Source organism: Mesoplodon densirostris, chromosome 18 (genome assembly GCF_025265405.1).
Source record: "Mesoplodon densirostris isolate mMesDen1 chromosome 18, mMesDen1 primary haplotype, whole genome shotgun sequence".
NCBI classification, from domain to species: Eukaryota; Metazoa; Chordata; class Mammalia; order Artiodactyla; family Ziphiidae; genus Mesoplodon; species Mesoplodon densirostris.
Window position 1 is genome coordinate 50,662,966 of NC_082678.1, and position 23,786 is coordinate 50,686,751.

A 23,786-nucleotide genomic window follows, 5' to 3' on the forward strand; every position below is an offset into this window, starting at 1 on the left:
TTTTCCAGGCCCTACCCTCAGGAATGCTGATCAGCCCTGGATGAGGGCCTGGGAATTTGTAATCTGATGCACTGCCAACATTGAGAATTACTCAGCTGGGCCCTTTTCGACCGTGTAGCTAGGTAGTTACATTACCCCCTTTTTCCAGAGGCGGGATTAGGCAGCCAGGTAAGGGACTCGCCCAAGGTCTCCCAGCTCGTAAGAGCAGGGGCTGAAATTGGAGCCCCGGCGGGCTGACTCCAGGGCCGGCCGCTGTAAGGTGGGTGCTGGGAGGTGAGAAAGGGCAGGGCGGTTGTTATCGAGGCGCCCGGCGGGAGTGGAGGGACGCCTTTGAGGGCTGGGCCCCGCGATGGCGACCCCGTGCCATAAAGCGTGTTGACCGCCGCGGCTTGAGCTCTGGTTGCTTCCCTCGACACGCCGGCCCCGCCTTCCGCCGCCACACTTCCGGCGGGGCCGCGGCCGCGGAGGGGCGCGGGCGGGCGGCCGCTGGGGGTGGCGGGATAGGCTGGGCGCGGCCGGCGGTGCGGGCGGGCGCGGGGTGCGGGCCGGCTGCTGCTGTCCAGGTCTCTGCGGCCCCCGAAGGCCCTCAGTCCCGCCGGCGCCATGGGCAATTGCCACACGGTGGGACCCAACGAGGCGCTGGTGGTTTCAGGTGAGCGGGCAGCGAGGGAGGTGGGTCTGGGACGCCCAGGGCCTGGAGGGTGTTTGGGGCGGGGGCCGGGCTGGGGAGCGAACGGGGAGGGGCCAGGCCGGGGAAGGGCTCCGGGGGTGGGGCCTGAGCCTACGGCGCTCCGGGCCGCACCTGAGACCCCTTCCAGGAGGGACCCCCAGTACTCCCATTTGCCGTGCTCTGCGCCCTAGGGCACGGGCCAGGGTCTCCCCCGCCCTGAACGTTTAACCGTGTTTATTCCCTCCTTTCTCTGCTTCCTCCCCTGGCAGGGTCTCCCCTGTGGCCTAGGGGATCCCGAACTGAAACCTTGGGGTTCCGGGAACAGTCTGGCCGATGCCAGCGCCCGGGATGGGGGTTGGGTCGCAGGTGCACGTCTGGGGAGGGACCCTAGACATGAATCCTTGGGCTCTGGGCACAGACCCGTTAATTCCCAGCAGGCTGGGTTTGCTGGGGTTAACTGGCACTGCCCGCCCCAGGGTGGCGGGTGCGGCCTCTACAGAAACCTGTCTCTGTGTTGCTCTGGTTGCAAAATGCTGCAGACTCCAGAATTTCTGTGAGCTTAGGTGGGGCTGGGGGACTGCAGTATTGGGGAGGGGAGAGATATCTTGCCTTAAGGCTGCTATTTAAATTGTATATTTGGGTATCTTGGGAAGTGGCAGAAGCCTTTCAAGCCACCAATTCGTGCAGCCCCTGGCGCGGGTGCTGGGGGGAGGCTGTGTTTCCTGACAGCTTGGAGGCCTGTAGCTGCAGGAATCCCTCATATCTTCCCACTGTCAGTGTGACTTCTCCGCCTGTGCAGAGTTGTTAGGGCCGGCTGCAGAATGAACAGGAGAGGGTGGGCTGGGCCAGGGCTTGTAGCTGCCCACCTTTGAGAGGTGTGATGAATCCATTGGGAACTTTCACCCCAGAACATGGCCTCTGGCTCACTTTGGATCTCAAAATCCATCTCTCCCCTGGGACGGGAAATCCCCAGTCTCCCTAACTAGCACCTTACTCCAGTGGGGGAATTAAGGTCCTTCACTTCCCTAGGAATTCCCTGGCGGTCCAGTGGTTATGACTCCATCCTTCCACTGCAGGGGGCCCGAGTTCAATCCCTGGTTGGGGAACTAAGATCTTTCACTTCCCTGAAAACCAGAAAAGATAGCCTTGGGGTCACCAGGGAGACCCCCAGAGAGCACTGAGGCCAAACCTGCTCCTCGATAAGAACTGGGCCAGTCTCCCAGCCACCACTCCTAAAGAAAGTTTTTAGAAACCCAAATCTGCATCGCACTTGGTTTTTCTTGTGGGATTTCTCTCTAGAATCCTAGACTCTGGGCTGAGGAGACAAAAGGTCCAGTCCCGTCTTTGTGGAGATCCTTGAGACTGAGGGGCAAGAGGAACCCCTGAGATGGGCTGCTGTGTGCCTTCCAGTTGCCAGGAACCTGGTCCTCTGGCCAGAGGCCAAGGCAGTGCTAGCTTCGAAGCTGTTTTAGGGGTGCGGAGAGGAGGCCATGCTGAGAATTAAGAGAACTGAAGTCAAGGGAAGGTGGAAGAGAAGAGAGAGAGAGAGAGAATGCCTGGCATAATATTACCTTGGGATTTGAGATGATCCAGCTGAGCTGTGGCTCTCTCTAGCACGTGGACTCCCAACCCTGTGCTCCCCCCCGCCCCATTACTTGGGCCTGCATCTAAGTCCAGGGGCATCTCACACAGCCTACTTTCAGAAGGAGGATGTTGATACATTTCATGATCATCTTTTTCACTTGAAAAGTCTGGAGGCTCTTCTTCTTGTGTAACCCCCCTCCATTCTGTAATGTAAATTTTTTCCTCTGTTTCTGCTTTTGGGAGTTTAAAAGGGGAATCCAAATACCATACACCTTTCTCTCCTCTACAGTAGGTCAGAAGTTCTTAACCTGGAGTTTGTGGATAGAATTTAGAGGTCTTTGCATTTGGATGAGGGGAGAATAGTGCATTTTAATTCACACTAACCTAAACTGACATTTAGCGTTTCTTATGATTATTAATGTCAGCAACAATCCATGATAGTATTAGCAGATATTTTCCTACCATACTGCCTTTGTTGCAGGTACCGTAAAAACCATTCATGCTCATCACTACTTTGAAATTAAGCCAGTTATTAAAATATCTACCACGAGATCTTATTATTTAATGTATTACACAGAGCACATATTACTATATCACACATTTGGTTGTTTTAACATTTTGATAATTTTAATTTGTTTCTTCTGTATCTTATTTTATGCATTTATGAACATTTGGCCATTACCAGACTACTAAGGGGGATTTCGACTGAAGAAACCCCCCTTGTATGGGAGCTCCCTGGTGGTCTACTGGTTAGGATTCGGCGCTTTCACTGCTATGGCCCGGGTTCAATCCCTGGTCAGGGAACTGAAATCCCACAAGTCGCACAGCACCGCCAAAAAAAGAAAAATCCTGCTTGTAGAGTTGTAGATGGTCTTCTTGACTAGTAGGAAGAAAAGAGTGGAAGAGGGGCAGGAAGGGAAAGGAGTGCTCCTGAGAGGGCGGACTGGCGCCTGTGTCTGGGGAGGGCTAAGAGTAGGACGGAGGTCATCATGGGATATTTTGTGATTTTTCAGCTTGGTTGAGGACAGAGCAAAGGAAAGCAGATTGAGTTAGAAAAAGTGAGCTAACATTAGGAGAAACTTCCAGGTCTGGAGACAGTGAGAACTGGGGAGGTCAAGGAGGGGCCACCTAAGCGTCCTCTTTTGGGAGTGGTGCTCAGTGTAACCAGGAAGCTGGGGGGAGGAAGATGACTTCCAGGGGAGGAGGCTGCTGGGGGCGGGACAGCCTGGCAGTCCCAGCTTCCTGTTGTTGCTACCCCTGGGAACCTGGCCATGTTGCCCTTGGCCGAGGCCCAGCTTGAGCTGTGGCGGCCTGCTCCCAAGGTCAGAGAATGTGTTAAAGGTAAAGGGCGGACAGCCACCCTGGGCTCCCCCACCCCCATCCCGCCCCGCACCACTACTACCACCCCTCCCCCAGCACACTGAGAAGTCCCCGGGGGGACAAGGAACGAGGAAGTGATGGCTACTCTAGAAGTTATCCCCCCACATGAACCCCTAGGTCTGGCCTGGGACACTGCAGGAGGCTACCACAGCAAGGAAGCTGTGCCCCAGCCCCGACCAGGCCAGAAGAAGTGGAACAAGCTGTGGTTTTGGACCCTCTTCCAATTTCACTGGATCCCGAGATGGTTTGGGTTTCAAATTGACTGCTTGTCCTTAACGGCTTCCCTTACCCCATCCCCAGGGCAGAGAAGCCTGCAGCGGCTTACCTTGAGCAACAGCCCTGAGAGCACGTATCTCCAGAGACCTAAGACTTCTTCCTGCCCCTGTGCACGCTGAGGGGCTGCTCCTGGTCCCTGGGCCTCTGGCTCGGCTGCTTGCACCCTGTGCATAGAGCAGACCAGGAAACAGGGCTGGCCGCTCAGTGGGCAGTGCCAGACACCGGCTCTCTGACTTGGCAGGCCCGACGCTCTTGTGGGGTCGTTCCTTTGCCTCCGCCTCTTTAAAACTTGTCTCTGGTTCGTGGTTCTCTCTATTGTCTCTGCTCTGTTGTCGGCCTGACCACCCACCCAAACCCAGGCTCTACACCTGCAGTGTCCGATATGGTAGCCACAAGCCACAGGTGGCCACTTAAATTTAAGTTAATTAAATTAAAATTCAGTTCCTTAGTTATACCAGCCACATTTCAAGTGCTCAGTAACAAATGTCCCTAGTAGGTGCTTTGTTGCCCAGCACAGCTGGGGAGCATTTCTTTTTTTTTTTTTTTTTGCAGTACGCGGGCCTCTCACTGCTGTGGCCTCTCCCGTTGCAGAGCACAGGCTCTGGACACGCAGGCTCAGCGGCCATGGCTCACGGGCCCAGCCGCTCCGTGGCATGTGGGATCTTCCCGGACCAGGGCACGAACCTGTGTCCCCTGCATCGGCAGGCGGACTCTCAACCACTGCGCCACTAGGGAAGCCCTGGGGAGCATTTCTATTCTCGAAGGAAGTTCTCTTGGACAAGACTACTCTAGAAGTTATCCCCCCACGTGAACCCCTAGGTCTGGCCTGGGTCACTGCAAGAGGCTGCTTCTACCCAGCCTCCCTGACCCACTATCTTCCTCCCAGTGCAAAGTGGTGTTTCTAAAATGCAAATGTAACTGTTGCTCCTTAGCTTAAATGACTCCCCCCCTCACTCAGACAGACAGACAGACAGACACACACACACACACACACACACACACACACACACACACACACACACACACGCCTCCTTGGCCTGATACCTAAGACACCCCATGATCTGCCCTCTGCCCCTCCACCCTGCCTTGTCCCCTCCCAAGGGGCCTGAGAGACACTGTAACCCAGCTATACAAAACTACGCCCTGACCTTTGACCATGGGAGGCAAACACCCTAAGGCTTTCCTGAAAACCCAAGTTTGTGAACAAGGAAATGATGACACCCACTGGCATTTTCCCCATCACGTTTCCTTTGAATCGTCTGTTTCTGAACATGTCTGCACTGCAAGTGAACAGCCCCTCTTGCTTTTACTGAGTTTTCTTGAACTTGTTGAGTAATTTTGGCATCAGCAGGAGGGTTTGGGACAAGAATTTCAAGAATTGATTTTTCTCGTGTCCGTATAGAGAGCTGCCGTACGCGTCCACGGCATGAATCAGGTCGTGGCCAGGTTCAACATGCTATTTAGTTGATACACAGTTTTTCCAGGAATCACTTCCTTTTTAGGCCTTTTCCCTTTGTCTTTTCCAATTGGTACCATGAGTTGGGTTCTGTTATGAGGCCTTGCCTTCCCCATCCTCTCCCACAAGAAGAACGAATTCACTCTGAACCCCTGGGAGTAGAGAACCAGCCTCACTGTTGGACATAAGCAAGGCCCCAACCTTGGCTCAGAGACTCTCTTCCATTAGCCTCCCACCCGCATTCCCTCTGTGACTGCACTCACTCTGATAACAGGCAAATCGCATAGTACGACCATCATCCCAGGAAAAGGTCCCTCCTCCTAGTCTCACCTCTTTTTTTTTTTTTTTTTGTGGTACGCGGGCCTTTCACTGTTGTGGCCTCTCCCGTTGCAGAGCACAGGCTCCGGACGCGCAGGCTCAGCGGCCATTAGGCTCACGGGCCCAGCCGCTTCACGGCACGTGGGATCCTCCCAGAACAGGGCACGAACCCGTGTCCCCTGAATCGGCAGGCAGACTCTCAACCACTGCGCCACCAGGGAAGCCCTCACCTCTTTTAAGATAGGAATTTTATCTTCATCTCTGTTTCCCTAGCATGAAACAATATTTGTTTGCTGAATGGATGGTTGAATCAAAGATGGAAGCTTTTCCATTCACTCCTGCCCACTGACCTCTCATCTGTTCTCTGAAAGCACTTACATTCTTAACTACTCATTGGCTACCCTCCTTCCTATGCAAATTGCCTGTCTACCAAACTAGAGCCCAAGGCCCTTAAGGGCATACCTTCCATTTATTTGTAACCTCAGCACCTGGCACCCAGCAGTGGGAGTTGTCAAGTGTCAGAGCAGGCGAAGGCCCAGAGCTGCTGTTGGCGGCATGGAGGGTAGACAGACCCAAGAACTGACTGACCAGCAGTGGTTTGCTTTGCTCTCCAGGGGGCTGTTGCGGTTCTGACTATAAACAGTATGTGTTTGGCGGCTGGGCCTGGGCCTGGTGGTGTATCTCCGACACTCAGAGGTAAGGGCCTGGGGGCCAGCAAACCGGGCATCCTGGTGGGCAAGGGAGAAAAGGGTTTCCATCCTTACCCCCTTCACCCCACAGGTCAGCTAGAGCGTCTACCACTTGCCGCCTCCCACTTTGGGGGGCGGGACCTCCTAAGAAGCAGATGAAATGGCTTACACAGGGGTGCAGGAGGTCTGTCTGTGGGCACCTCCTCCTTGGTGGGTGTGCTTTTTTCCATTGAGGGCATCACTTCTGTCCCAGAGAATTCAAGCAGAATGCTAATGCCCTGATTAGTTAATGCTAATGCTCAGAGTTATTCACGAAGCCTTAATTACACACCTGTTTGGAGTGGGTCTAAGAAGGGAAGAAAGGCTGAAGGGACCCCTTACCCAAACCCTCACCTGTGCAGGCCCTGGGACAATGCAGGCAGGGGCTAAATGGCAGAGGATGGATATACAGTCTGAAGGGGCCCTGACAGCAGCGTGTTAAAGACAAGGGGTAGGGATCTAAGGAATTGGCTCTGGGGCGGGGCAAGACGGCTCTGGACCTCCTAAATCAGTCTGGAGAGACTTACTCGGGGAAGGGAGGTTTCAGCTCCCCAGAGGGCCCACCGTCAGGCTCTACCTGCTGGCTTTCCCAGAGCCTGCCGCAGGGCTGGACTTGGCCTGGGCCTCTCCTGCCCCCTCACTGCCCACCCAGGAGGAGATGAGGCCCGGCCACCTCTCCACCAGCACCCCTTCCTGACTATGGGAGATCAGGGGAGGGGCCCAGATTCTGCCAGGCCAGGACCCAGGCAACACAGGCAGCAGAGCTGCGAAAGTGCGGGCGTGTTGGCGGCGGTGGGGCTCATCTGAAGGGGAAGTAGCAGAGATTCCAGTGAAATCCCTGTCCTGGATCCCAGCCCCACCAGTCAGCGGAGAGACGCCCCATGGCTACACTGAGCTGCTAGTGCTTGGGGCTCCAGGGAGTCTGGGGGTGTTGGCTAGTGTCAGGGGCATGGGAAGCATGTCACCACTTTTAAACTTCACTGATTTCTCACTAACCCCCTCCACTGTTCCATCTCTCCCCGTACTTGGCCCTGCCTGAGCTGAGGGATCCTGGGGGACTCTTCTGGCCCAAGGCCAAAAGTGTCAGAGAGTAATCAGTACTGGTCACAGCTTCCTCTCAGGCGGATCCTAAGCACTCCTGAGGGGGCCAGTTGGCCTGTCAGAAGCCGTGAGGTGCCCTCTCCAGAGACACTGTCACCCCACCCCACCCGCCATGCAGTCCTGGGACGACAGAGTATCTTATCGAGACACCTCAACGTACAGCCATGCCTAGAGAGTTTGCCATTTGCCCAGAGACCTGTCCTGCCCGGGCATCCACTGCTGGGGCAACACCCAGCAGCCCTTTCTCCACATCTGTGGTCCCCCCTCCGTCTTCTTGCTCCAGGGAGCACAGCCCCAAGACGGGGGCCAGGCTCCTCTGACAGCAGGCTTGGAAGTGAGGGGTGGGGGCCCTTGTCCTCATCCTAGGAAACTGATCTCCCGCATCCAGGCTCAGCGTCCTCCCTCTGGTCCCACTTGCTGGGTAGTCTGAGCCTGCAGCCCCTCCCCTTCCTGGGCCCTGTTTGGGGCAGCCCCTTCCCCAGCCCCTAGCCTTCTTGGGGGACATCTCCACAAGCTGGGGCCTTTATTCCCCTAGGCTGGCAGGAGCCTCTCAGGTCAGAGTGGAGGTTTCTAGCCCAGCCTCCCTTTTGGGGTACTTTCCACAGCCGTCCTCCATGCCACCCCCCTTGGTGTCAGCCATTCTTGTCCAGACTCAGGGAAGTTCCTCCTGCTGCACTTTGCTGCCACGTCCTGTCCTATGCTGAGGCCCTGATGTGGGCAGCTCTCTCCCCCTTGCCCGAGTGATTCCTCCACCTCTGGCATCTGAGCTGCAGCCCCCCTCTTTCACTCCCTTCCTCCCTCCCTCCTCCCTCTTTCCTGTCTCCCTCTCTCCTCCTTCCCCAAAAGAGAGCTTGGTGGGTTCCTGTCTGAGCTGGGTCTAGCGTCCTCTCAGACCCAAGGGTGCTATTTTTAGGGGCTCGAGTGAAGGCAACCTTTGCACCTCTGCATGGCTGGAGCCCCCAGGGCTGGCACTGCGAGAGTAGAGTTGGGGGATCCACCTTGCCTACTGCTCCCCGTCCCCGCAGTCCACCTGCTTCTGCTCCGTCACCTCAGCCTCCCTCCTCCCTTCCTCTGGTGTAAGGAACCTTCCGTGCTGTCCACAGCCTGGCCTCCGCCTGGACCAGCACCCTGCACACACTGTCACACACGCTGCCCTAGGAAGGCCCAGCTAGGGTGGGCCAGGTAGCTTTGAAGCGCTTGGTTTCCTTTGCCATGACTGTGCTGTGCCCAGCTCTGGAAATTCCAGTGAATGACTCCGTTGTCTCCCAGTTGTTCTTCCTGTGAATATCCTGGCAGGGGCGCACTTTCTCCCCCAGCCTTCCTTGACACACCCTTCCCCCCAGATCAGAAAATCCAAAAATCTAGGTGGGGGGGGCGCTTTTCTGGCCCTAAATTGCCTTCCTAGTGATACGAAGCACAGGCCTTGAGGGTTTGCGCCCCGAGCAGGATTCAGTATTTTCTGTGGCTCATTAATCCCCAGAGTGGCCTCCCCCGCCGATTCTGGAAACACAGGTTAGCCTGTGTCCGGAGGGTGGAGCTGAGGCTGCCCCCCAGATTGTGCCAGGAATCTCCTGGGAAAGTGAGGTGGTGGGTAACCCAGGTGCCCTATGCACAGGCCTCCCCACCTCAGGTCACGGGCCCAGCGCATCGGCAGACTTTCCCTCCAGCCCAGCAGCTCCTCACTTGGAAGGGTATGGGGGCTAGAGAAGAGACCCAGAGGCCTCAGGCCAGCAAGGGGGTGTCTCTGTCCCCCTACGGCCCTAGGCTGAGCTGGCAGCGGGGCGGGAGCTGAAGTGCTAAGAGCAACCCCGCCCCACCCCCCAGGCGTCAGGCTTTGGGTGCTTGTCTGGTAACCACTGTGTGTGTTTGCTGTGTCCCCTCCTACCCCTTCCTGTCCCTACCTCTCCCCACCCCCTGGCTGCTCCTCAGACTGTCTCTGGAGGTTATGACCATCCTGTGTCGCTGTGAGAATATTGAGACGTCGGAGGGGGTCCCGCTATTCGTAACAGGGGTTGCACAGGTAATAACCCACCTGCTTCCCTCCTCTGTGTCTAACCTTCTCTCTTCCTGCCCTGCGGGGCCTAGCAGGCAGGCGCCGGACGGACTCCGCTTCTGAGAGTGCCTCTCTCCCCTCTGCTCTCACCTCTGCTGCTCTGGGTGGCAGGATGGACCCTATAGATCCCCAACTCCCTTGCCCTCACTCACTGGGGCTGCCAGGGGGGGAAAGGGCGAGGGCTTCTGGAAGCTCTGCCCAAATCCGCCAGTGGGGGTCCTTGGATGACAAGCCTAAATTGGGAGTAAGTGGAGGCAGGAGACACAGGCCCTTTCGTGACAGAGCTGGGCTGTCTGGGCAGGGAGGGTTCCTTCCTAACGACTCCTACAGGAGTCCTAGTCCTCCAGGCACCACGGAGCCCCTTGCCGGCCCCGCCGGCCCCTTCTCCGGGCTGACACCTCAGTGTCAAGCCCTAGTCCTCCTCCCTGCAGGGCCAGAAGATGGGTCCCATGGGGAGTTCTGTTCACCCCGCCACTTGGCGCCCTCCAATGTCCTGCCCCTAATTTGTGTCGAGGGACCTTTGAGCAGATCTCTTGTCACTGGACTTCAGCTTCCCCATCTGTGAAATGGGGAGAATTATGCCCTCCCTGTGCCTTGTAGGGATATTGGAAAGGCGAGTAGAACAGCATGAGGGCGCTTTGGGGTTTTCAGGGAAGACGTGCTAGAGGGACCCCGTCTGCACCGTGAACGCGATCTCACTTGGAAAAGCAAGTGACCTGCTGTCGCACTCCTCACTGCCACGCAGCCGTAGCTATGAAACCCTGTCTTGAGCAAGGGCGTTGAGCAACTCCAAGTGCTTTCTTCGTGACGTGCAAGCTCCCATCTTCATTGCTTCATGCACCAGCTCCCTGTTGAGCGCCTTGTCAGCTCCAGGCGCTGAGGAGGCAGCGAAGAACATCAGAAACCCCCTGGCTTCTCAGAGCCTGCGCGCTGGCAGGTCCCCAGGCTGGAAGGGACCGACGTGTCACCTTACCCATCCCCTTCCCTCTCATGAAGTTGTCTTCCAGCTTCTCAGGCAAAACCCCTGCACCAGCACACCCTTCCTCACCCATCGTGTTACCCCGAATGGGGAAGGGGACTGTCCCCATCGCACCCACCCCTTGTAGCCACCGGAGGGCAGGCTTCAGGGCAGAGGCCTGAGAAGAAGCTCAGAGCACCTTGTGTGGAATGAGTAGGGGCCCGGCCTCTCTCGACCCGCTTCTAGAGCAGCCTCGTCTCCCTCCACACCCACGTTCTACTTGAAACAGCTGCAAATGCCCAGGTCCCTTTTCAGCTGGGTGCTGTGGACCCTTGAGGACTCAGGTTGTCCGGGCAGAACAGCTCTTTGTAGGATTAGTGCTCCTTGGCCAGGAAGCTCTAGTGGGACCCCAGCCCTTTCCCCCACTGGCCCACCTGGCCCCAACCCCAGAGGGTGGGCTTCAAGTCCTAGCCTGTTGCCAGGTAGAGGGTCCAGGCAGGGCTTCCCTCGCAGGGGGGCAGACTCCCAGCGGGCCAGGCTACAAGGCAGAGCTTTCTCAGCAGCCTCCTGGGGCATCCCAGGGTGTGAGCAGACCCAGGGAAAAGTGAGGGCCCCTCCCTGGGGGATGTTCAGATGGCATCCCTGGACGGCCCGCACGGCACGGCCTAGAGGACCAGCACTTACGTGCTGTCCCAGGACACACACACAACTACACCTAGACTCTCCCCACCCCGCCCTCCCCCAGCCCAGACCACCCACAGCCAATTCTTCTCTGCTTCCCTTTCCCACTCTTCCAGCCAGGCTGACCTGAGCAGAGGACACGTGGGCACGTGGGTGGCACACTCCACTCCTTCCTGTGAACCATCTGCACCCCACCCCACCCCCGCCTGCTTTCCCACCCATCTCCTCCTCACATGCTCCCAGCTCTGACCCCTTGGAGAGTCCTCCCCCGCAGCAGGACCCCCGGCCCATCCCAGCCGGAGCAGTGAGGTGTCGCACTGTTTCCCCGCACCCCAGGCCCTGGGCCCCCAGACCCATGCCCCTGTTTTGCGTTTCTTGGCAGGATTTCCCTAGAGATTATGACGTTGCAGCCCCGCTGCGAGGACGTAGAGACGGCCGAGGGGGTAGCTTTAACTGTGACGGGTGTCGCCCAGGTATAGTAACTCAGCAGCCCCGCGCATGTCCGCTGAGCTGCCTCGTCCCCGTGCTGGGGTTTGGGGGGAGGAGGAGAGGACGGCGGCCAGGGGCAGTCTCCCTCCAGCGCCCCCGCCCCCGCGCCCCCCTGCCAAGAGTGCCATCGCCACTGGAACACGCTCGGCCTCTTGGCCGCCCAGCAGCACTAACGGACACCCCTTCTCTCCCCAGCGGGCCCGCGGAGGACAGAAGCTGTGCTGAGAACTCCTGTCTCACTAACCCCGCCCCGTTCTTTGCAGGCGTCAGAAGTGCCAAGCCCCAGAATCCAAGCCTTCCCTGTTCCCCGGGGAGGGGGCTGCAGGGTGGGGACCGGAGGGCGAGGCCACGTGAGGCAGGGGAGCTCTGGAGTCGGAGGCCGCGTTATCTTCCCAGCTCAGTGCCTGGCCAAGGGGCTTCCTGCTCTCCAGAAGTCCACACAGGGCAGGTTCAACCATGTTCTAGGCCTGTGGTGAGGGGCTTGTCGGCTTAGTGCCTTGGGAAAGAAAGGCAGGAGGATGCCCACCCTCGGTGGCGGACCCCGGACCTGTCTCCTGCCCTGTCCCGGCTCTCTTTCCTAGTCTGTCTGTCTGTCTGTACCCCTATTGCTCATTCTCCTTTTTGCAGAGACCTGCAGGCTGAGGGGCAGAGAGTGGCCTGGAGGGGTAGTGGGGAGCCCCATACGCCCAGGAGAGAGGCCATGGCAGGGCCTGGGGCTGCCAGTGAAGATGAAGTTTCTCAGTAGGAGTTCCTCGTGTCTTCTCCCCACTGGAGGCCTCAGACAGACTCCACCCCCTCCCAGCCCCTAGGCCTCCAGGTCCTGAAAAGGAGGGGAGGGGTACCATCACCATCCTCCTGGGTCTGGGGCCTCCGTCCGCCTCCCTCCAGCCTGGCTCAGGCGCCTCTGTGACCACCGGCAGGTGAAGATCATGACCGAGAGGGAGCTCCTGGCCGTGGCCTGCGAGCAGTTCCTGGGCAAGAGCGTGCAGGACATCAAGAACGTAGTCCTGCAGACCCTGGAGGGGCACCTGCGCTCCATCCTCGGTGAGGCCCTGCCCAGCCCAGGGGCCCCTCTGCTGCCCTCAAGGCGCCTCACAGTGTCCCCGGGCCATGGCCAGGGAGGGGACAGGGCGGGCAGGGGGTTCTGTCAGTCCCACTGAGAGGCTTCTAGCTGAAAAGCTGATATGTTTTCTGTCAAGTATTTCCTTTCAAAACATGAGGTGAGTTGAGTGAAGAGGAGGGCATTGAAGTAGGGGGTGAGCGGCTGCCAGTCTGGTCAGGCACCTGGTGCTGCTTGGGACACTTTTCCTCATCCTGCCTGGACCCTGCAGGAGGAGGCTCAGTGTTAGACGCTGTTAAGAAGAAACCGAGGAAGACCCAGCTCTGACCGCGTGGCCTCTGCATACACTCAGACCTCCACCCGCATGCCTCCTCCCTTTCCCAGCTGGCTGGGCCCCTGGGGAGCCAGCCCATGATCCTTCTGCCCTCAGGGACCCTGACAGTGGAGCAGATTTATCAGGACCGGGACCAGTTTGCCAAGCTGGTGCGGGAGGTGGCAGCCCCCGACGTCGGCCGCATGGGCATCGAGATCCTCAGCTTCACCATCAAGGTGCAGTGTGATGGGAAGGCTGTGGCCTCTGCGTCCATCCGGGAGTGGGGAGCTCGGCCAGAGGGGAACCTTTATGCCTCTTGACTGTTCCCAGGGATGACTCCCCCTTCCCTCCCCAGGACGTGTATGACAAAGTGGACTATCTGAGCTCCCTGGGCAAGACGCAGACCGCTGTGGTGCAGAGAGATGCCGACATCGGAGTGGCCGAGGCTGAGAGGGATGCAGGCATCCGGGTATGTGGGCTTTCCTTCCCAGCCCCAGGGACAGGGAGCTCAGGGGTGGTGGGACCACGGTTGCTCAGGGGACCCTAAGCACCTGCCCCTCCTGCTCCCAGGAAGCCGAGTGCAAGAAGGAGATGCTGGACGTGAAGTTCATGGCAGACACCAAGATCGCTGACTCCAAGCGAGCCTTCGAGCTGCAAAAGTCAGCCTTCAGTGAGGAGGTCAACATCAAGGTGAGAAGCCGTAGGGCATCCCGGGTTGGGGCTCAGGGCCCAGGACTTGGCAGCCAGCCTCTGACATGCTGACCACACTCCCGCCGCAGACGGCTGAGGCCCAGCTGGCTTACGAGCTACAAGGGGCCCGTGAGCAGCAGAAGATCCGGCAGGAAGAGATTGAGATAGAGGTCGTGCAGCGCAAGAAGCAGATCGCAGTGGAGGCGCAGGAGATCCTGCGCACAGACAAGGAGCTCATAGCCACAGTGCGCTGCCCTGCCGAGGCCGAGGCCCACCGCATACAGCAGATCGCCGAGGGCGAGAAGTAGGTGCCACTGTTGCCCGGGCCGGGGGATTAGTCCAGCTCCTCTGCCACCCATGCACTCCCTCCACTCCTGACCGAGCTTGGGGGCCCCTTCTCCCCCACTGTGAAGTAGGGGTGACCCGCCTCCTCCGTGGGATTGTTGTTAGGAAGACTGAATTAGATGTAGGAGGTTTAAGGGCCTGGTGTGGTGCTTGGCATAGAGGGCACCTCTGCTTGGTCCCCTCTCTCATTTGCATCTGGGAGCCAGTGCCCTCTCCTTGGCCAGAGCCAGAAGGCCAGGGCACCCCCCCTCGCATGGGTCCCCCACCCCTGACACCTGCCAAAGCAGAGGCTCGAGGTTTGTTGGCCCCCAGGCAAGGCTGGAGGCGCCGCTGGCACTTCCCACTGATCCTTCCCACCTGGGCTCCCCCAGGGTGAAGCAGGTCCTCTTGGCACAGGCAGAGGCTGAGAAGATCCGCAGAATCGGGGAGGCGGAGGCAGCCGTCATCGAGGCGATGGGCAAGGCAGAGGCTGAGCGGATGAAACTCAAGGCTGAGGCCTACCAGAAATACGGGGACGCAGCCAAGATGGCCTTGGTGCTGGAGGCCCTGCCCCGGGTGAGGCTCCCACCCCAGGCTGGGACTGGCTGGGCAAGTGCTGGGCTTCTCTGGGCCTTGTCAGTAACACAGCGACAGGCTGGCTGGGAGGGTTAAATTGGGGAGTGCTCAGCAGTGGGGAGAGAACCCCACAACAGGCATAGGCTCATCCCTAACCCACTGGACCATCTGACCATGAATTGCACATGAAGCCCACCCAGGCTACACTGGGATTGGGTGAGGTAGAGACGGCAGGGAGAGATGCTGGACAGGGCAGGTGGATGGAGTCTGAGTACCAACCAGCTCTCCTCCCCCCGCCCCCCCTCCTAGATTGCTGCCAAAATCTCCGCCCCCCTGACCAAAGTCGATGAGATTGTGGTCCTCAGTGGGGACAACAGCAAGGTGACCTCAGAGGTGAACCGACTGCTGGCCGAGCTGCCTGCCTCTGTGCATGCCCTCACGGGCGTGGACCTGTCTAAGGTGGGTGTCTAGCCATCTGCGGTGGGTTGCTGGGCAGCCCAGTGGACTGGCCCAGGCGGAGCGGTCGGTTGGGGGCCCTGGAACCAAGGCCTCATGGCATCTCCCATCCTTGCAGATACCACTGATCAAGAAGGCCACTGGTGCACAGGTGTGAGGTCCCGAAGGCTCACACGTTCAGCAGCCACCGCCCCCTCTTCAGCACCCGTTTTAGTACCACAGGGACAACGGGAACGTTACTGACCCTGGTGCCTTATTTTGTAGGGACCAGGAGTGCTGCGTGTTCGGGCCTCTGGCTGTCTTCCCTTCTCCCCTGTCCTCCTGTCCTCTACCCCACACCCTCATTTTCACTGCCACATTTGTCTGGTTTGTCTCTTCCGCCCTTATCTCCCTGTACGTTTCTTCCTTTGTCTGTCTGTCTTTTTCTCTCCCCTCTCCTGCCATCCTCTACACACGTCATGTAGTTTAAGCTGAAGATGTTGAGTATAGTCACTGTCTGTCTGCTGGGGGGCGGCCCTGCTGCTCCTCAGAATCCTGGTGCCTTGAAGTTTTCTGTGCAGCTGTCCATTTCCCCTGTGGCCCCAGCCAGAGCTTCAGCATGGGTGCAGGGATTCTGGGTAGGACCGCCACCCTGCCCTCTCCTCTCCTGGCCTGGTCCCTGCCCCCAGGCAGCCCCCAGCCTCGCACACTCTGGCCCTTCTCGGCCCAGGTTATCTGTGGCTGCAGGCCCAGGGCCAGCGCCATTCACTAACCCTGTGCCCAGCCCCAGGCCTGCTCTCATACCTTACCTCTTTCTCCCCCGCCCAGGGGCACGGAGGGAAGGCCTCCTGTGTAGAGCAGCTCCCTCAGTTTACTACTGCCTTAGGAGGCCCCTGCTTGTGCTCAGGGAAGTCCCCTTCATGGACATGTCCCTACTAGGTGGAGTGGGGCTTGGTCCCAACTCTGCTAAGCCCTTCTGGGATCAGGATCTAGCCCTTCTGGAGACTAGAAAGTGTAGAGACCCTCTTCCTACTAGGGCTGTACTGTCCTGGGTGTCGGGCTGGGCCCTTCCAGTGGGCAAAGCTATGCCACCCTATACAGAATCCAGTGCTGTAGACTGGCCAGACTCCACACCCCTTGTGCCAGCTTTCTTCCTGGCCAGAGTGATTAGGTTCCAGCCATGGGGAAGCAGCCCAGTCCTCTGTGTCCTTGCTCCAGTGGAGGCAGAGGAGCCCAGGACCCAAGCATTCTGGCAGGGGTGCTGTGGGTGTCCTGTGGTCCCAGTCCCCCACCCCTTGCCCTGCCCCAGCCTGTGTAGCTGTTCCTGCATGTGGATGCTGCATGTGTGGTCTGGGGCTTGGATGCTGCACTGCCCCGCTGCCTGTCCCTTCTGGTAAAATAAAGATCTGGTTATGCCCACACCCTGTATTGGGTCTTTTGTGAGGGGAGAGACCGGGAAGCAAGAACCAACCAGGTCCCCCACCCCTACACCCCTCCAGCCCGAAAGCTGCACTTTGCCTGTTCTTCCCCACCCTAGCCACTGGGGGGCACCAGCACCCAGGCCATGCCCCCTTAGCATCCTAGAGCAGGGCCGCCATCGCCCAGGTGCTGAAGCCAGACCCGAGTCCCGACCTGAGTCCACTGCAGACAGAAGACGGAAGGGGCTGCCAGGTTCACTGCACCCTGCCCATCCTGAGCCCCACTCGGTAATGGAGACTGTGTCTCAAGAGCGTGAACGCTGGAGTCAGACTGCTTGGGTTTAAATTTTAGTTCTGTTGTTCATCACCTGTGTAATCTTGGGCAGGTAGCTTCATCTTTCTGGGCTTCAGTATTTGTATTCATGTTACAAATTTAATGCTTCCTATGTGCCAGGAATTGTCCTAGATGCAGGGGAGACTGCAGTGAATAAAACCAATCCCTAGCTTTTAGAGCTTACATTCAGGTGGGGGGAACAAAGTAAGAAAAATTAAATATACAGTATGTTAGATAATGGTATGTGCTAAGGAGGAAAATAAACAGGGAAAGGAATAGGAAGTTCGGGAGGGTGTTGAAACTTTAGTGTGAGGAAGGCCTCATTGAGAAGGTAGCGCTGAGGAAAGCAAAGGAGTGAGTCATGCAGATATCAGAGAAGAGCTTTCTGTCCAGAGCCTCTGACATGGAAGTGTGTCTGGCATGACTGAAAAACCAGCAAGGAGGTCAGTGTGTTTGGAAGTGAGTGAATGCATGAGCAGTGGGGCGAGTGGTGGGAGATGAGGTCAGGATGGAAACCTGTTTCTGGTTCACGTAGAATCTTAATGGGGCCTATTTTTGCCTTTGCTCCGAGATGGGAAACCACTGAAGGGCTTCGAAAGAGAAGTGATGTGATCTGACACATGTAAAAAGATCATTCTAGGCACTGAGACAATCCAAGGGAGACAGGGAAATCTTTTCCAGAAATGGTGGAACAACTGAGTCTAAATGAGAAAAAAATTGGGACTTCCCTGGTGGTCCAGTGATTAAGTCTCCGAGCTTCCAAAGCAGGGGGCAAGGATTCGATCCCTGGTTGGGGAACTAAGATCCCACATGCTGTGCAGCAAAGATACATAAATAAATGAGAAAAATATTGAGTCACAATTCCTACCTCATTCCATATATTGATACAAAAACTAGTTTGAGATGGATCATAGATCTAATGTGAAAAATCAAACCATAAAGCTTATAAAACAAGAGGGAAATGTTTCTGTGACCTTCGCACAGGCAAGATATCTTAGGACAAAAACGAAAAAAAAAGCACTAACCATAAAAGAATAAATTGGACCATCAAAATAAGGCTCTGTTCATCAAAAGAAACAAAATGAGAAGGCAAGCATAGTCAGAAACAACATGTACAGTATGCGTTTCTAACAAAGGGCTTGCATCTCATTTAAAAAGAGCTCCCAGGGACTTCCCTGGCAGTCCAGTGGTTAGGACTCTGCGATTCCAGTGTCGTGGGCCCAGGTTCGGTCCCTAGTCAGGGAACTAAGATCCCACAGGCTGCTGGTGTGGCAATAACTAACTAAATAAATAAAAAGAGCTCCCACAAATCAATAATAGAAAGACAGCACAATACGAACGTCACTCTGAATGCTCTGCTGAAAACAGAATGGAGAGGGACAGTTGCTTCTTACCTGTATTGCAATAATACAGGTGAAATATGATGGTGACTTGGACCAATGGGGGCTGGTGAGAAGCACTCAGATTCTGGATCTATTTTGAATTAACCAGAGTTGCTGACATTGGGTATAAGAGAAAAAGCGGGGAAAGAAAATGCCCTCAGTAAGCCATGTTCATGAATGTAAAGACAGTATTACAGGGACTTACCTGGTGGTCCAGCACTTCCACTGCAGGGGGCACGGGTTTGACCTCTGGTCGGGGAACTAAGATCCTGCATACTGCACAGTGCGGCCAAAAAAAAAAAAAAAACCAACAGATTCAGTATTGCAAAGATAGATATAATTTCTCCCAAATTGGTCTATAGGTTCAATATAATACCAATCAAAATCCCAAGAGGGGCTTCCCTGGTGGCGCAGTGGTTGAGAGTCCGCCTGCCGATGCAGGGGACACGGGTTCGTGCCCCGATCCCGGAAGATCCCACATGCCGCGGAGCGGCTGGGCCCGCGAGCCATGGCCGCGGAGCCTGTGTGTCCGGAGCCTGTGCTTTGCAACGGGAGAGGCCACAGCAGTGAGAGGCCCGCGTACAGCAAAAAAAAAAAAAAAAATCCCAAGAGATTTTTAATTGACAGACTAATTCTGAAGTTATGGGGAAATGCCAAAGGACCAAGAATAAGCAAGACAAGCTTGAAAAAGAGTAAAGTCAGAAGATTCGAACTATCAGATGTCAAGACTTTTAAAGTTTTAGTAATCAAGACAGTGTGATACTGGCACTTAGTAGACCAATGGAATAGAACAGAAAGTCCAGAAAAAGACCCACACTTGTTTTATGACAAAAGTGGCAATGCAGAACTGTGGGGAAAAGACAGTCTTTTCAATAAACGATACTGGATATCTGGGGGGGGTGGGGAATGGTTCTTGACCTTGAACCTCACACTGTACATGAAATCAGTTCCAGATGGGTTGTAGATCTAAATGTGAAAAGTAAAACTGTAAAACATATAGAAAATAACAGAATATCTTCATGACCTTAGGATAATCAAAAAAGTTTTTTAAACAAGTCAAAACTCAATAACTGTAAGAGAGGAAATTCCCTGGCTGTCCAGTGGTTAGGACTTGGCATTTTCACTGCAGTGGCCTGGGTTCAATCCCTGGTCAGGGAACTAAGATCCCACAAGTCTCGAGGGGTGGCCAAAAATAATAAAAATAATCAAGAATATCTGTTTATCAAAAGATATACTAATCTCCAGGGAATTATACTGAGCAAAAAAGATCAGTACCAAAATGTTACATACTACATATATGATTCCAATTATATAACTTTTATATTTAATTGTGGTAAAGTACACATAACATAAAATTTACCATCTTAACCAATTTGAAGCCCACCTTTCAGTGGTATTAAGTACATTTATATTATTATGTAACCATCACCACCATCCATCTCCCAGAACTCTTTGTATTTTGTAAAACTGAAATTCTATACCCATTCAGTAATAACTCCCCATTCCTCCTTGTCCCTGGCCCCTGGCAACCATCGACCTACTTTCTGTTTCTATGAATTTCACTACTATACATACCTCACATAAGTGAAACCATAAAATATTTGCCTTTTTGTGACTGGCTCCTTTCACTTAGTATAACATCCTCAACCCTGAATAACATCCCATTGTATATATACACCACATTTTGCTTATCCATTCATCTGTTAATGGACACTTGGATTGCTTCCATGTTTTAGCTATTGCTTTTGTTTTGTTTTGTTTTGTTTTTTTCCCCCCCGACCAGGGACTGAACCTGGGCCCTCAGCAGTGAAAGCTCCGAGTCCTAACCACTGGACTACCAGGGAATCCCTATTTCTAATTTTTTGAGGAACTATATTTTTTTCCACAGCAGCTGCACGATTTTATATACCCGCCACCTACCAACAGTGTACAAGTGTTCCAATTTCTCCACATTCTCACCAACACTTGTTCTTTTCTTTCTTTCTCTCTCTCTCTCTCTTTTTTTTTTTTTTTTGGTAGTAGCCATCCTAATGGGTGTGAGGTATATATAACATTTTTGAAATGACAAAAATTTAGAACTGGAGAACAGATTAGCGGCTGCAGCGGTAGGAACAGGTGTGGGTGTGGTTATAAACATTAGGGATCCTTGTACTAGAACTGTTCAGTAGCTTTATCGTGGTGGATACATGTACATACACAAGTGATGAAACTGTGTAGAACTTAATACACTTATGTAAGTGAGCACAAGCAAAACAGGAAATCTGAATAAAATTGGTAAATTATGTCAATGTCAACATCCTGTGATATTTGGCTGTGGTTATGATATTACTCTGCAGTTTTGCAAAACGTCACCAGTGGAGAAACTGGACAAAGTGTGGAAGGGACCTCTCCATATTATTACTGACAACTGCATGTGAATCTACAATCGTCTCAATAAAAATTTCCATTAATAAGCACACACACACACTCACACACAAGGGCCCATTGAGAATATGAGAAGGCAAGCCTCAGAATAATGGGAAAAGATATTTATAATACATATATCTGGGCGAAAAAAGTAGCACTCAGAATATACTTTGCAAATCAAGAAGGAAAAAGACAGATAACCCAACAGAAAAAGAGAAATGATGGCTCAAGCACTAGACAGAATGGCCAATAGATGCACGAAAACATGTATGGCAAAGATAGTGGCAAAGACAGTGGCAACAATATTTTCCATTCTACATGTTCCCTCTTACAGTGTGACTTTGACAGTCCTTCCAATTAGAGGTGGAGACTATGCCCCCTTTCCCTTGAAACTGAGTGGACTTTTGTGACTATTTAGGTCAATAGAATACGCAGAAGTGATATAATATGACTTCCAAGGCTAGCTCATAAAAGACAATGCATCTTCCACTTTATTTGCTGGAATATTCTGTCTTTAAGTCTTCAGCCACTGTGTAAGCAGTCTGACTGTGCTGTGAGGAAGCCCAAGCAGGCAAACCACATGGATAGGCCCTGAGCTACATGAAGAGAGAGGGATGCCTGGCTAGCTCCCAGCTCTCCCAGCCCCCATCTGACTTCATCTGCATGAGAAACCCCAAGCCAGTTCTGCCCAGCAGACTTCCTGAAATCCTGACTTCCAAAACTGTGCAAGTAGGAAAAGGACTGTTGTTTAAGCTTCTAAGTTTGGGGATGATTTGCTACACAGCAATGGATAATGGGAATAGCATGCATAACTTCATTAATCATCAGGGAAGTCCAAATTCTGACCAGAATAGATATCACTGCACATCCACCAGAATGACTAAAATGGAAAAGAGTAACAATACCAAGTGTAGGGGAGGATGTGGAGCAACTGGAAATTTCACACATGGCTGGAAGAAATGTCAATACAACCACTTTGAAAACCTGTTTGACGGAATATAGTACCTACACCTGAACGTAAGCATGCCCTTTGACCCAACCATTCCACGCCCAGCAGAAATACACACACATGTATGTACAAGAATAATGGGAGTTCCCTGGTGGCCTAGTGGTTGGGATTCCGGGCTTTCACCGCCATGGCTCGTGGCAACGTGGTAAAAAAAGGAATATTCATGGCAGCGTTATGAATAACGGCCCCCAAACTCAAACAATCCAAATGTTTACTAATGGTAGAATGAATAAAGTGTAGTGTTTTCACGAAACTGAATACTGTGCAGTAATGGAAATAAACCAATTACTGATCCATACAACAACTTGAATGAGTCTTGCAAACATACTGTTGAGCTAAAATCATACATAGTACATCATTCCATTATACAACATCCAAAAAAGCAGGCAAAGCTAATCTATGGCATTAGAAGGCAGGATAGAAGTCACCTTTGGAGAGAAAGAGGTGGGTAACAGAGAGAGGATGCACCTGGGAAGGTGGTGTTTCTTGACCTGGGTGGTTGTTACTTGGGTGTGTTCACTTTGTGATAATTCACTTATGAGTTTGGTGGGGTTTTTTTCTTTTTTTCTTTTCTTTTTTTTTTTTTGGCACCACGCAGCTTGCGGGATCTTAGTTCCCCGACCAGGAATCAAACCCAGGCCCCTTGCAGTGGAAGCTCAGAGTCCTAACTACGGGACCACCAGGGAATTCCCCATTTTTTGAATATATATATATATATATATATATATATATATATATATATATATATATATATATATATACACACACACACACACACATATTGTACTTCGGTAAAAAGTTAATTCAAGAATAAGTTGCCGGGCTTCCCTGGTGGCGCGGTGGTTAAGAATCCTCCTGCCAATGCAGGGGACACGGGTTCGAGCCCTGGCCCGGGAACATCCCACATGCCACAGAGCAATTAAGCCCATGCGCCATAACTACTGAGTCCGCGCTCTAGAGCCCACTAGCCACAACTACTGAAGCCCGTGCGCCTAGAGCCCTTGCTCTGCAACAAGAGAAGCCATGATAGTGAGAAGTCCACGCACCACAACAAAGAGTAGACCCCACTCGCCGCAACTAAAGCCCACGAACAGCAACGAAGACCCAACACAGCCGAAAATAAAAACAAATAAATAAATTTTAAAAAGCGAAAAAAAAAATTGTCTTAGTGGGTGTATATATATTCCAAACTTATCAAATTGTGCATTTTTAATATGTGCAGTTTATGGTCAATCATACCTCAATAAAGTATTTTTAAAAGTTGAAAAAAAAAAGAATAAATTGCTTCCAAGGCTTTTTGGCTGATCTGGAAGAATGGAGCTGCTATTTGCTGAAATGGGAAAAACAGTTGAAGGAGCAGATTTGAGGTGGGATCAGGGACCTCGGTTTTGGACATGTTAAGTCTAAGGTGCCTATTAGAGAAATTTGCCAACTAGGAGGCTCACTTTACAAGTTAGTTTTGGGGAGAAGTCTGGCCTGGACACATGGATTAGGGAGTCACCAGTGTGTAGACAGTATTTAAAGCCATGGGACAAGATGAGATCAATGAAGGAATGAGTGCAGGTGTAAAGAGAAGAGGTTCAAGGATTGAGCCTGGGGCCGTCTATAGTGAGGGTTATCATAAGGACTAAATGACATAGCTCATGTTCACATCAAACGTGGCACTTCATGAGCACTTAGCATGTAGGAGCTGGTATGATTTGCTTGGTAGCTGGCTAATAAAGCCCTCTTGCAGGCATTTCTTTTTTTTTTTAACATCTTTATTGGAGTATAATTGCTTTACAATGGTGTGTTAGTTTCTGCTTTATAACAAAGTGAATCAGCTATACATATACATATAGGCATTTCTTTTCTTTTTTCAGATTTTAATTTTATTTTCCAACTGATTACTAAAATGATGTATATGTTGTACTCATTTAATCCTTGAGCCAACCCTGTGAAAAGAGCTACTGCCCTCCATTTATGAAATAACTGAGGCTCACGGAAGTGGAGAAACTTGCCCGAGGTCACACAGGGTCTGAGCCAGAACCAGGACTGCAAGCCAGATGCCTAGACTCTGAGGCTCCTGCTCTTTTCACTACTTCCTGTTGACTTTCAGGAAATGGAGGCCTGGGTGGCCACACTAGGACCTAAGTAGGATATGGT

At 53.5% G+C, this 23,786-nt stretch overlaps 1 protein-coding gene across 6 annotated transcripts; it reads left to right on the forward strand.

The window, feature by feature from the left end:
• Positions 1-13: 13 nt before the first annotated feature.
• Positions 14-16,511, forward strand: FLOT2 (flotillin 2). 6 transcript variants are annotated; one of them, XM_060080604.1, is made up of 11 exons: positions 14-259; positions 6,299-6,380; positions 11,588-11,678; positions 12,615-12,738; positions 13,185-13,303; positions 13,423-13,536; positions 13,638-13,757; positions 13,847-14,061; positions 14,474-14,657; positions 14,967-15,116; positions 15,232-16,511. In XM_060080604.1, the coding sequence occupies exons 3-11, from the start codon at positions 11,604-11,606 to the stop codon at positions 15,268-15,270; spliced, it is 1,140 nt and encodes a 379-aa protein (XP_059936587.1). In that variant the 5' UTR covers positions 14-259; positions 6,299-6,380; positions 11,588-11,603; the 3' UTR covers positions 15,271-16,511. The 6 variants fall into 6 exon arrangements, with proteins under 6 accessions (XP_059936587.1, XP_059936591.1, XP_059936586.1 ...); XM_060080608.1 differs by lacking the exons at positions 14-259; positions 11,588-11,678 and adding exons at positions 501-652; positions 9,443-9,533; XM_060080603.1 differs by lacking the exon at positions 14-259 and adding an exon at positions 501-652.
• The last annotated feature ends 7,275 nt before the right edge of the window (positions 16,512-23,786 follow it).